Source organism: Prunus avium, chromosome 4 (assembly GCF_965620075.1).
Source record: "Prunus avium chromosome 4, drPruAviu1.hap1.1, whole genome shotgun sequence".
Lineage (NCBI taxonomy): Eukaryota > Viridiplantae > Streptophyta > Magnoliopsida > Rosales > Rosaceae > Prunus > Prunus avium.
In genome coordinates, this window is record NC_142287.1 from 22,798,775 (window position 1) to 22,811,733 (window position 12,959).

At 39.0% G+C, this 12,959-nt stretch overlaps 2 protein-coding genes and 1 pseudogene across 2 annotated transcripts; 2 read left to right on the forward strand and 1 right to left on the reverse strand.

Moving 5' to 3' along the window:
• Positions 1-983: 983 nt before the first annotated feature.
• On the forward strand, positions 984-3,832 carry LOC148295049 (uncharacterized). Its single transcript, XM_088252366.1, has 4 exons — positions 984-2,344; positions 2,421-2,817; positions 2,908-3,688; positions 3,816-3,832. The coding sequence occupies exons 1-4, from the start codon at positions 999-1,001 to the stop codon at positions 3,830-3,832; spliced, it is 2,541 nt and encodes an 846-aa protein (XP_088108492.1). The 5' UTR covers positions 984-998.
• Positions 3,833-6,727: 2,895 nt separating this feature from the next.
• On the forward strand, positions 6,728-8,438 carry LOC148295050 (uncharacterized). The gene is made up of 6 exons (XM_088252367.1): positions 6,728-6,890; positions 6,974-7,212; positions 7,295-7,513; positions 7,626-7,724; positions 7,821-7,901; positions 7,998-8,438. Exons 1-6 carry the CDS (start codon positions 6,728-6,730, stop codon positions 8,436-8,438), a joined length of 1,242 nt encoding a protein of 413 aa, XP_088108493.1.
• A 687-nt stretch (positions 8,439-9,125) lies between these two features.
• Positions 9,126-9,672, reverse strand: LOC148295051 (cytochrome P450 736A117 pseudogene; annotated as a pseudogene).
• Between the last annotated feature and the right edge of the window lie 3,287 nt (positions 9,673-12,959).

The window sequence follows — 12,959 nt, forward strand, 5'->3', positions numbered from 1 at the left end:
ATTACATGACATGGCTATGCATTTCCGAATGGGATAGGGCCCTTACCGGAGGCATAAGGAAAGATTTTGTACGAATACAACATGATTGTTGTATTGTGATTGTGGTTCCAGGAAAGATGAGCAGGAGGTGGATACAAAACCCGGATAGGTGCGCAGGCGAATACTTGGATGGAATCGAGGATTTTATTGACTTTGCACGGACACACAACCCAGGTGCAACTAGAATCCGGTGTCCTTGCAAGAGGTGTAACAACATGTTGTGGGAGACAATTGAACATGTTCGATTTCATTTAGTAAGAAATGGAATGATTGAGACATACAGCACTTGGAACCATCACGGGGAACAAGTAGACATCGCTTCGTCTTCAGGGGCCACAAGAATGGACAATGTTGAACCTATTGTGGATCCTAATGAACAAGTCAGGGATATTATACATGATGCTTTTCCATTTGCATCGACCAGCAGCACTCAGGAAGGAGAAGATGATGTGCCTACACCAATGGACAGTGCAGAGTTCGAACAGTATGAAAACCTGTTAAGAAATGCCAACCAGGAGTTATACCCGGGGTGCGAGCGCTTTTCCGTTCTGACGGCGATTGTGGAGCTAATGCACGGGAAAATAAAGTATCGTATGTCGAACTTGTGTTTCGATTACTTTTTGGGGGTTTTCAAGAAAATGCTTCCAACAGACAATTGTTTGCCGAAAGATCACAGACAGGCACAGAAGATGTTGAGTGGTCTTGGATTGGGTTATGAAAAGATCCACGCTTGCAAAAATAATTGCATGTTATTCTATAAAGAGTATGAAACGTTGGATACATGCCCTATATGCAATGAATCGAGGTTCAAACAGACATCTCAGAATAGAATGAGTAAGATTCCACAAAAAGTCATGCGTTATCTGCCCCTGAAACCAAGGTTGCAGCGATTGTATATGTCGACGCATACTGCCACAGACATGAGATGGCATAAGGAAAAACGGGTAGACGACGATGTGATGCGGCATCCTGCAGATGGGGAGGCATGGAAAGATTTCGATCGAACGTTCCCCGAGTTTGCTGCTGATCCCCGAAATGTGAGGTTGGGACTTGCGACTGACGGTTTCAATCCGTACGGGGTTCTAAACCAACACCACAGCACTTGGCCGATTTTCGTATTTCCATATAATTTGCCCCCTTGGAAATGCATGAGAAAAGAGTACATGATGATGACTGTTTTGATAACTGAGGATCCTGGCAGGTCAATCGATGTGTACTTAAGGCCGTTGGTTGATGAGCTCAAAGATTTATGGACAAACGGGGTGCGCACGTACGATAAATCTACTAGGAAGATGTTCACTTTGCGGGCGGCAGTTATGTGGACTGTGAATGATTTTCCCGCATATGCAATGGTTTCGGGGTGGAGCACAAAGGGTTATATGGCATGCCCTGTATGCAAGGAAGATGTAACTTCCGGTTGGCACGCTGGAAAAGTGTGTTACCTTGGGCATCGAAGATGGTTGCCATGGGACCACGAGTGGCGGGAGAAGGATATAGAGTTCGACGGGAACAAAGAGCGTCGCGCAAAACCTAGAGAATGGTCCGGTGATCAGATCTTAGAAGAGCTTAACCATTTGGATTTTGCTCCGTTTGGGAAAACAGTTAGTCGGACCAGACCTGCTACACATATGAACTGGACGCACAAGTCTATGTTTTTTGAGCTCCCATATTGGTCGAAACTAAAATTGAGGCACAATCTCGACGTTATGCATGTTGAGAAAAATGTGTTTGACACATTGATGGGAACGATTCTAGATATCAAGGGCAAGACAAAGGACACTCCGAAAGCGCGTCTTGATTTGGAAAGAATGGGCATACGAAAGGGTTTATGGCTGAAAAGGGGCAGTGATAAAGCTATACGGGATCTTGCATTTTTTTCCATGAAACCGAATGACAACAAAGAGTTTCTACAGTTTGTATCGTCTGTAAAGTTTCCTGACGGGTATGCTTCTAATATCGCACGTTGCGTGAGGGTTGACGGGGGTAAATTTACTGGACTCAAGAGTCACGACTGTCATGTGTTTATGCAACGCTTACTTCCTGTGGGGATTCGACACCTATTGCCGGAAGATGTAGTCAAGCCAATCATATTGTTGTCCAGATTTTTTTCCCAACTGACGGCAAAAACGTTGCGAAAGACAGACATTGATCAGTTGCGCCAAGACATTGTCCAAGTCTTATGCAAGTTTGAGATGATATTCCCTCCGGCTTTCTTCACGAGTATGATTCACGTGATGGTTCACTTGCCAGAAGAGGCATTGCTTGCTGGTCCAGTCAACTATCGCTGGATGTATCCAATAGAAAGGTATATAATCATCATCATTTGTGTATGCATCATTATCTCATGCTTACTACTTGCTAATTTCGGTTTATTTTGGCAGGCTACTCGGAGAGCTGAAAAAAAGCGTACGCAACAGAGCGAAGCCCGAAGGATCAATTGTAGAGGCTTGGGTTCAATATGAGGCGCTTACTTTCTGTGGAATGTATTTAAAGGATGTGGACACGGCTTTCAATCGACCTCAGCGCAATAATGACGGAGGTCTGAGAAATGAGCAACTTTCTGTTTTTGCCCAAAGCGCACGACCCTTTGGAGATCCTGTACGAGGAGAATCGTTTTCCAGAAATGACATGGAGGTAGCTCATTGGTTCGTATTGAACAATTGTGATGAGATATTGGCATACTTAGATGAACATGAAGAGATGATGAAGCGAGAACATCCATCACATTTGTATTCCAAGAAACACCGTGAATTGTTTCCACAATGGTTTTTGGAATATGTAAGTTATAAGTGTTTTCTAATTCATATATATATTGTGCTATTACATTTTTCCAAACTAACCTATTTCGGTTTTTTTTTATAATATTAGGTGAATAAGTTGAAATCAGAGAATTCCCCCACTTACAGTGAAGAGTTATATAACTTGGCATTCGGCCCACTCCGAGCAGAATTGTTCTCAGGTTGCCATGTTAACGGCGTCAAGTTTTTAGGTCATGCACGAGATGACAAGTTGTGTACGCAAAATAGCGGTGTCCATGTTCCAGGTGGAGGGGAAAGTACAGACATTGATTTCTATGGCAAACTCACAACTGTCGTGCAATTGCTTTACAAAGACCGATACCAAGTGATCATGTTTAAGTGTCGATGGTTTGATACGAACCCAAATAGGCAGGGAAGTATTAAAATCGATCATGGGTTACTATCTGTGAACATGAGCAGAACTTGGTATGATGACGACCCTTACATTTTGGCAAACATGGCAAAACAAGTTGTGTATCTAAATGACCCTAAAGCGGGGAACGATTGGAAAGTGGTTCAGCATATGGATCAGAGGAACGTGTATGATATACCAGAACTAGACCCATCGGACAACGACGTCGACGTCGTTGACCAACGTTTAGACTCTTCCATGGAAAATGATGCACATACACTTTTCGATACAAATGTTGTTCAAGAACCATTTCAGATTGACGGAGTGTCTTCAAGAGAAATACCGATTCAGTCAATTACAATTGACCTCGGTGATCTTCCGCGATACGATCCAACCATGGGGGACGACAACGACGATGATGTACTTATGGAGGAGGCGGAGGAAGAGGAGGAGGAAGAGGATTGGGAGACGGATAGTCATGATAGTGATGATAACGAAGGTTATTATAGTTCATCTGATGAATAATGTAATTTATTTGTAATTTAACGAAATGTACATGTTCATCTGATGAATAATGTAATTTATTTGTAATTTAATGAAATGTACATGTTTTCTCTTTGTGTCAGTAACTTTTCCTAATTAACGTCATATATTTGCATAGAGTTTTGTAAAAAGACAAATGAATAAAGGTATAACAAAATACAAATATAGTATGAAAAAATATAAATATAGTATGACAATTATATGCTTTATCATATAAATATATGATATCCAAACCATATAAATATATGCTTTATCACGTCCCCTAAAACAAGTTGTGATCATCTTTTGCATATATAGTAAATACGAATATAGTATCAACAAATATTTACACTAAATATCAAGTTATAAGTGTTTTAAAATAAAACAAAATTTTGCGCGACGAAAACATCTAATGGCGTCGCCCAAACCCATTTGCGCGACGATTATCTCCGTCTCGCAAGAATAATTGTCCAAAAAAATTTACAAGTGTCCGGGAATAGTTTCGAAGTGTCTTTTGCGCGACGGACAACACCAGCGTCGTTATAGTAACCCTTGCGCGACGATATGTTTCGTCTCGCAAGGTTAATTTTCCCAAAAAAACACAAGTGTCAGGAAAAAATTTAAAACTGATCTTTGCGCGACGACATGACGAATAACTCGACACAAAAATGTTTGCGCGACGAAAAATCATTGTCGTGCAAACTATTTACAGGCGAAATATTTCACTTCGTCGCGTAAACCACTTTAATTTTTTAAAAAATATTTCTATACATGACACTTAGGAATTTTAACTCAGTATTCACTAGTATAAATAATTTGAAATGAAGATCAAACTCTGTCATTGGATACATATAGGGTGAAGGAGTGTATCCGTAAAAAATCTTCGAAATCGGGGTAAAATTGACCGTTAAATCGTGATTTTTCCTTTATAACCGTTGAAAACTTTTGTCCCGTTACGCAATCTACATACCTTTTTTTTTTTCGATTTTCGGCGTATACGATCTCTAAGTAGAAACAAACAAGTGTGATGGTTGGATCGATGAAAAAAGTTTTCTATAATGCGTATATGATTCACACAGTATAGTCACTAACTATTAAAAGTTTATATATAAACTTGTTAAGTAGAACATAAGATTTTGTGATATCCACTAGTGTAAATATTTTGAAATGAAGATCAAATACTGTCATTGAATTCAAGTTGGGTGAAGGATTGTATCCGTAAAAAATTATCGAAATCAGAGTAAAATTGACCGTTAAATCGTGATTTTTCCATTATAACCGTCGAAAACTTTTGTCCCGTTACTTGATCTCTACACCTTTTTTTTTCCCCATTTTTGGTGTATACGATCTCTAAGTATAAGCAAATACGTTTGACGGTTGGATCGTTGAAACGGTTGGATCGTAGAATGTGTATGCTATGAAAACAATTTGTTTCAAATTTTATAGAAGAAATTGCGCGACGGGTAACTGTCGTCGCGCAAAACATGTAGATGCGACGAACAGAACTTTATTCGTCGCGCAATGGGATGATGTCGTTTAGGGTTTTATGTGATCAGGGTTCAGAGTTCAGGGTTCAGGGTTTAGGGTTTAGGGTTTAGGGTTTAGGGTATGATGTTTACGCGACGGAAAATTTTGTCCCCGTCGCGTAAGGTGGTGAAATTTTTGGCGGTTCAATTGCCGCTACTGCAACGACGTTGCGCGACGATGGGAGTTTATTTCGTAGCGCAAAGTTAATATTTTCAGTTTTGCTCGAAAATTTTAATCGAAAACGCACCGTTTAGACACTTTACTGTTTTGCGCGACGAACACTTTATATTTCGTCGCGCAAAGGTCTGATAATAATTCGACAGTTTCAGACCTTCTGGTTCATTCTTGCCGCCGCTGTCTCTTCTCTCTCTCTCTCTCCTCCGGCCACCACCTCAACTTTCCACATTAACGACCGGGCGATCACCGCCAACGGACTCAGACCTTTCCGAGCCGCCGCCGCGACGATTGGGTTCGAGAAACCGGCGGGAATTTATCCGGTTTTGGGCGAATATCTCCGTTTTCGTTCTCCCTCCTCCGGCCTCCAAATCTGACGACTGAGGTATGCATTTCCCCCTATTTTTTTATTGTCTAGCTGATGGTTGGATAGGATTTGTTAAATTTGTAGCGTACGTTGTCTAATTTTGTAACTAAGATTTTGGCCGGATTTCGGGATGAAATTCCGGCCACTTCCGGCCATTTTTTGGCCTAGGTCCGAGAAGAAAACTGCCTCTATTCGATGTCCTGAACCTAGGGTAGGAAGATTGGCCCTTAATTTTGAGATTTTTCCGGCGATCGTTATCGCTTTTTCACATACATGCGCTGCTGCCGCGTGTGGCAGCGCTATGGAACTGTAGCAAAATCACATTGTGTCCCAATGCGATCCACTAGTTGTCATGAGCGTGTAGGTGTGTTCGGTTTCCAATTTGGATACCGTTTCAGCCTCGAATGGATTTCGCCTATTGTGCGATTTAACGGTTTGATTTGTTTGGACCATTGGATGAAACTCAAACTCATGTATGATGTACCTTGTATGTGTAGGATCGTATAGGATTCAACGGATTGTGGATTGGAGTCCCGGATACTCGGAAATCGCAAACCGTACGCCAACATATATGCGTTAATTAAATTTGTAATATTGTTAAAATATGCTTAGTTTATATTGGTAAATTTGATTTATTTGTATGTTTGTTAGCTTAGTTTATATAATGACCCTAAATTGGAATAATTTTTATGTTTTATAATTAATGAAGAATGTTTTATATTTTTGTTATATTTTATTTGTTTTATTTGTTATATTTGTTATATTTGTTATTAGACGTTGACTCTATTTTAAATGAAATGAAATAAATGTTATATTTGTTATTAGATTGGTGTATTACAGTAACTATTTTTTTTAAACTTTGGTGCTTGTTTTTATTGCAAGATGTCAAACCTAATCAGCAGAAGTCATAAGCCGGTGCAACCTTCACGTAGTTTGCCTCCCCCGACTATGATGTCACCGTCCTCTGGCCCACCACAGTTGCCCGACTTGCCAGTGGGTCCCAGTGCCCCCCATGCGCCGGCGTCATCAGAGTCATCAGTGGCGCAACCAATGAGCGCCAGGCGGCGTCATCGGCTTTCCAGCACCACCGACGCCACTTCGAGCGGACCAGGTAAAGATTTCCTTCAACTACATATGTTTCGTACCAATATTTTAGTCAAATTAAACTAACATTAATTTCATATTTCTTTGCAGCCAAGAAGAACACCCGGGGACCGTGTCGCCAGTTGGCTACATCGAAGGTCACCCGGGTGAACAACTCTCGTATCAACATCAGATACGACGATCGTCATCGGGCTGCCCCAACGGCAGACCAACATAGCTCATTGGCGCACGATGTTGGTGCAGTCGTTCGGACCTATTGTCCGATGAAATGGAAGTCTTGGAAGGCCATGCCTGATGCGGTGCATAACGAGATGCATGGACACCTGTCGGTATGTATCTTACATTTTAATTGTTTTTCCTTCCAATTTTATATATTTTAAATATTTAATGTATGTAATTATTTTATTGTAGATGAATTACAATTTAGAGAATGTCAACGATGAGTTGTTGGGGTACATCAACAGACTCTTCGCTGATAGGTACAAGCAGTGGAAGAGCGACCTGCACCACCACTTTCAGGCATTTGATGATCCGCAGGTTGCTCTTCAGGACGGTTGCCCGAAGGAGCTTGAGGGGCGGGAGGATAGTTGGCAGTGGCTCTGTGGTCATTTTCAGGAGGCTGATTATGTGGTATTTTTTATATTAAGTTCAAAATTATTACACGTTTCTTACTAATGATTTATGTCATTTTTTAATATTTCATTTCAATTTCAAATAATACGTTTTAATTTTTGTATAACAGAAGATGGCTAAAGCAAATAAGGGCAATAGGGAGAAGAAGGCTCTTCTCCATCATTCAGGTTCCAGGCCCTTCTCCTATAGGATGGATGCGCGACGTCGGGTAATAATAAGTTGTTTTTATTTAATTTTTAATATGTCATTAATGTTAATTTCTTTTTTTTTTGTACTAACATTTTTATACTCTTGTTCAATTTAGGAGGGGTCCAAATTCCCAGAGATTGACGTCTTCGGCGACGTTTATGTTCGACCTGGGAATGAGTTGGCGGAGTCCCTTCATGTAAGTAGTCTTTAATTTTAATGATTATTTTACGCGTTCAAGTTTCATAGTTATTATATAAATGTTTTTATTTATATTTTATGTTATGTTAAACAGACGACCATGATTGAGAAGAGCCAGTTGGTTCTTCAGGAGTCCGCCTCCCAGCTTCCTCCCGATACGCCGCTCGAGTCTATGGCTCCTCCACAGGATGCAGGGTTTCAGATCTTGACGGACACCTTGGATCAGACTCTAGGGAGGCGGCCAGGGACATACTGTCGAGGGATGGGGAATGCCCGGCGGCGGGAACCTAGATCCCGTTCATCGTCGCAGTCAAATAGTGTTTTGACAGCAAAGGTGGCCCAGCTTGAAACCCAGATGGCACAGATGGCTCAGATTATACAGTCAATGGCCCAGTCCGGCGTTCCCGTACCATCTTTTGTTCCCCCGTCCACCTCTGCGCATGGCCACCAAACCTCTGCCCCTGTCCCCAATGTCCAGACCTCCGAGCCGCATTTGCCAGACGAGGAAGTAGATTTAGCTACATTGTTTAATTAGTTTTTTACTTTCTTAATTACATTTTAAATATTTCTCTTGTATATTATACATTTATATTATGTTTTAAAAAACTATTTTCTCTTCATTACATTTTTCAATTGCAATTTGATTTAATTATAAAAATAAAATAAATCAAAATTCTTTTTTTTCACATAAATTAAAAAAAAAAAATTAATTACTAATATTTGCGCGACGAAAAAATGACCCGTCGCGCAAATCACGTTTTAAAAAATAAAAAAACCATAAAAATATATCGTAAACGAATATAATCCTCGGTTTGCGCGACGGACGTATTTGTCCCCTAAAGAAAATGCGACAAATAAATCATTGTCGCGCAAGGGTTTGAGTCACGATCCTTATTCATCGCACAAGGTATTTGCAACGACGAAATATTTGTCGCGCAAATATTGTTTGCGCGACGAGTATATGTCGTCGCATTATGTTCATGCAACGTCTGTTAATTCGTCGCGCAAACAATATTTGCGACGGATTGAAGAGTCGTCGCGCGTAGTTGCTGCAACGCCTGTACTCTCGTCGCGCAAAATATTGAGCGACGGATTGTTTGTCGTCCCTGAACTATTGGCGCAACGAAGGGTATTGCGCGACGATATTTTATAGTTTTGTCGCGCAAAGTCTAGCTTGACGGTATTTGCGCGACTGATTTTGCGCGACGATATATCTGTCGCGCTATTGTTTCCGCGACAGATTTGTTCTTTGCGCGACTATTTTTGATTCGTCGCGCAAACGCTAAAATGTAGTAGTGTGAACAAACTGAGTAATTCTAGCATTACTATGGTGAAAAAGATAAGGCAATCCAACACCACTATGCATGTAATGTAACAGAGAGAGCGAGAGAGAGAGAGTTAATTACCAAGATGATAGCCTTGATGCTAACTCTATCAATAGGAGAATCAGCCTGAAGGCAAAGCAGAACGTGCACAAGATCCTTTTGGTCCTCATTCTTGGTAAGACCATCAAATTCATCCAAATGCTCTTGAACAACTATTTCTAAAAACTCATCAAATCGTTTAGCTAGATCGTCAAGCTTGGCGTCCAAACCATTGAGACGGGCGATCCAAGCAAGCCATGGAATATAGTCTCCAATATGGATACGTGACATCACCAACGCCAGCTCCCCAGCAAGCTTCTTAAACGTCCTCCCACGTTCCCCGCCATCGTACTTCCTCCCCAGAGCCACTCTACAAATCACATCATTCATAAGCGTCTCGAGCATTTCGCTTAAATTAAATGATGATGATGCTGAGGAGGGGGATGAGGAGCAGTGGTTAATTATGTTGTCGATCATGGATTTGGTTTCCTCTTCACGAAAAGAACGAACTCTTGTGTTGCTATGGAGATTTAAGACGCATATACTTTTCAGCTGCCTCCAATACTCACCATAAGGAGCTGAGGCCACGTCTTTGGAGTTGTAGCAAAGCTTCTTGAAGAAGGTGTTCTTGGGTCGCGGGCAGTCTCATCTGAGGAGACCACAAGGACCGGCACATTTCCAAAATGGAGGAGCATGAGCGGGCCGTGGCGTTGAGCTAGGGTTTGAAGAGAGCGCTGAAGGTGCTCGCCTAGTTGGTGAAGGTTTCCAATGATAGGGAGCTTTGGTGGAGAAGGTGGTGATGAGTTTACGGAATTGGAGAACCATTTGTATATAAGGATGAGGAAAATTGCAAGAAGCGCAAAATACTTGAAGGAAATAGGTTGCAACAAGCTTGAAAGGTTTCATTCAGGAGATTTAACATCTTCTTCCACTTCTTAATTATTATTTTGGTGGTGTTGTGTTTGTGCTTGACAAATAACTCGTTTGTAGGGTGCTCCATATATAAGATCACCCCGGACTTTTTGGATGAAAAAAATCAGGTGAACACCTATTAAAAAAAGAGTACTGCTAAATGAACCCTAAAATTAACTGAGTACACCCTACGATCTAAGTACACCCTAATGTTTAAATTAAAATGTAAAATTAACTAAGTACACCCTATTTAACTACCAAAAATACCCATGGTACACCCTTTTTAATTTTTAATCTTTTAAAGTATTTAAAATAAACAAATAAAGTAAAATAATATTTTAACAAAACTCTCTCTCTCTCTCTCTCTCTCTCTCTCTCTCCTGCTTCTTCTTCTTCTTCTTCTTCTTCTTTTATCTCTCTCCTGTGCGATCACCACCACCTGGTTTGTGTTATTGATTGTTTAAGTTTTATGCATACAAAAATCAACTGGGATCAATACACTTCTCCTGGATTCCGAGTTGTATGTTAAAAATTAAGTCAATTTGTTTGAAGACATGGGTTCAAAAGCTCAAGCAGTAAAACAAAGATTTTAATTCTTAATTAAATATATTGTCTTCAATCTTTCGAGAGAGGTGTGGGTTTTCAATCTAATTTAGGGAGATTTGGTAGTTTGGGAATTTGGGTACAACATATCTCAACTCGTCTCAGAGTGGGGTGGGTCGGGAAGGAGAGAGAGCTTTTTTTCTCTTTTTAAAATTTTATTTTATTTTTTGGTTTTAAATACTTTAAAATATTAAAATTAAAGAGTTGACTATAGTTATAACAACGGGCATGCGTCAAGTCTTAAGGATGGTGTACATATTGGGTACACAATTCAATATATCCTTTTTGGTCATTTTATATTAGGGTAAATTAGTAATTCAATAAATAGTTTAATAGTAGGGTGTACTCAATTAATTTTAGGGTTCGTTTAGCAGTACTCTAAAAAAATGATAAATTAATGATTTGTTTATTTTTCTGTGTGCAGGAATTAATAGTAATTGTTGGATAATAAAAACGAATATGTTTTTGTTGGGATGCTCTATAAAATAAAACACCTTACGAATAATAAAAACGAAAATAAGTAAACGAATTGAGGCAAGCATGACATATTGGGAAAAATATTAGGACTTCTTGAAAATAGGTCCAATTTCATTAAGATATAATGGATGTAGGACATCATTTGTCTATTGTTGATTGCAGTCCACAAATCTAGCAACGTGGCCAAGTGAACAAATCTTATGTCCACAAAATTTAAGATATTTAGAGCATCTACAATGGGTTCCCTGAACCACCTCCTTAGACAAATTTCGGGGAGGAATTGAAAAAGTACAACTCCAACAATTATGCACAACATATAGTTTATTGAAGTAATTATTGTCATAAACCCAATTTTTCACCCTATTTACAACCCTATATTATAAGCATAAAATATCGTCATTATTGTGATAGAAATCCCCATTTATACCAAATAATTATCAATTTTTAAGTTATTTATGTTTTTAGGGTAAAATTGGAACCACATAATAATTTTAAAAAGGGCTAACATCATTTTACCCTTTGAAGGTTTGTGGTCATTCTTGAAATGGAGAGAGAGAGAGAGAGAGAGAGAGAGAGAGAGAGAGAGAGAGAGAGAGAGAGAGAGAGAGAGGAGATATATGTTTTTATTTTTATTTTAATATATGTCAAAAATTTTAATTCTTCTAATCTTATCGGGTTGATACAGAGAGAGAGAGAGAGAGAGAGAGAGAGAGAGAGAGAGAGAGAGAGAGAGAGAGAGAGAGAGAGAGAGAGAGAGAGAGAGAGAAGATATAGGTTTATTGGAACTAAGACTAAAAAGAGTAGATAGCTAGGAGAGAAATGCCATCCACTAGTCCTACTTGGTTGATTGAATTCTTCTCATCTTAACGGGTTCTTATATGTTAAATTTTAGAGTTCTTCCAATATATACCCTTACTACTACTATATCCTAGTCATATACCCACCTACTTTTAAATCTTTACTAAAAACCCAAATTTAAAATAAGTTGCTATGTGAGATAGATTTGTCCTAGTATTATTAACTAAATTACATTATATGCCACATAGCTTCATATTTTATTTATAATTTATTTTCAAACATATCATTAACTACCTTAATTATACTCCCTTTTTTTTTTTTTTTTGGAAGACCTTTCCTATTGAGAGGGGCGATAGCATACTAAACTCACACACACTACACGGATGCTAGGACTCGAACCCAGGGCCTTGCTTGAGGGAGTAAATACTCCAAACCACTACACTAGTGGGTCCTTTGCAATACTCCCTATTAATAGCATATGAATCACCCCATTTATTTTGGTTGGCATTTCCCTCTACACATCGCCAATCCCTAAAATTTCAAACAAACAAAAATTCCCTAAATTACATATACAATAAATAATATACCTATAAAAACTATAAATATGTATATAACATCGGTACTTTATTTACAAAAAAAAAGAAAAAGAAAAGGATCTGTCACTTTGTAATTGAAATTTATGAAAATGTTTTTATGAATTAAAAATAAGTATATTATTTACAAATATATTTTTTTGGGTCAGAAAATAAGTATGCTGTGTAATTGAAATTTCTACACAATTTTCATAAATTAAAAATATGTACATTCTTTATTTAAAAAAATAGGTGTGTTATTAATGGGTACGAAAAATAGGTATATTATTCATTAAAAAAGGGTGGGAAAAATAGGTACAAATAATAGGT

Bases quoted from the DNA above. Each gene is read 5' to 3' on its own strand.
- LOC148295050 (XM_088252367.1), top strand. From the start codon at position 6,728: ATGATGTCACCGTCCTCTGGCCCACCACAGTTGCCCGACTTGCCAGTG. The intron at 7,514-7,625 runs GTATTTTTTATA...TTTGTATAACAG, and splicing joins TTCAGGAGGCTGATTATGTG to AAGATGGCTAAAGCAAATAA. The intron at 7,725-7,820 runs GTAATAATAAGT...TGTTCAATTTAG, and splicing joins GGATGGATGCGCGACGTCGG to GAGGGGTCCAAATTCCCAGA.
- LOC148295049 (XM_088252366.1), top strand. From the start codon at position 999: ATGCGGCATCCTGCAGATGGGGAGGCATGGAAAGATTTCGATCGAACG. The intron at 2,345-2,420 runs GTATATAATCAT...TTATTTTGGCAG, and splicing joins TGGATGTATCCAATAGAAAG to GCTACTCGGAGAGCTGAAAA. The intron at 2,818-2,907 runs GTAAGTTATAAG...TTATAATATTAG, and splicing joins CACAATGGTTTTTGGAATAT to GTGAATAAGTTGAAATCAGA.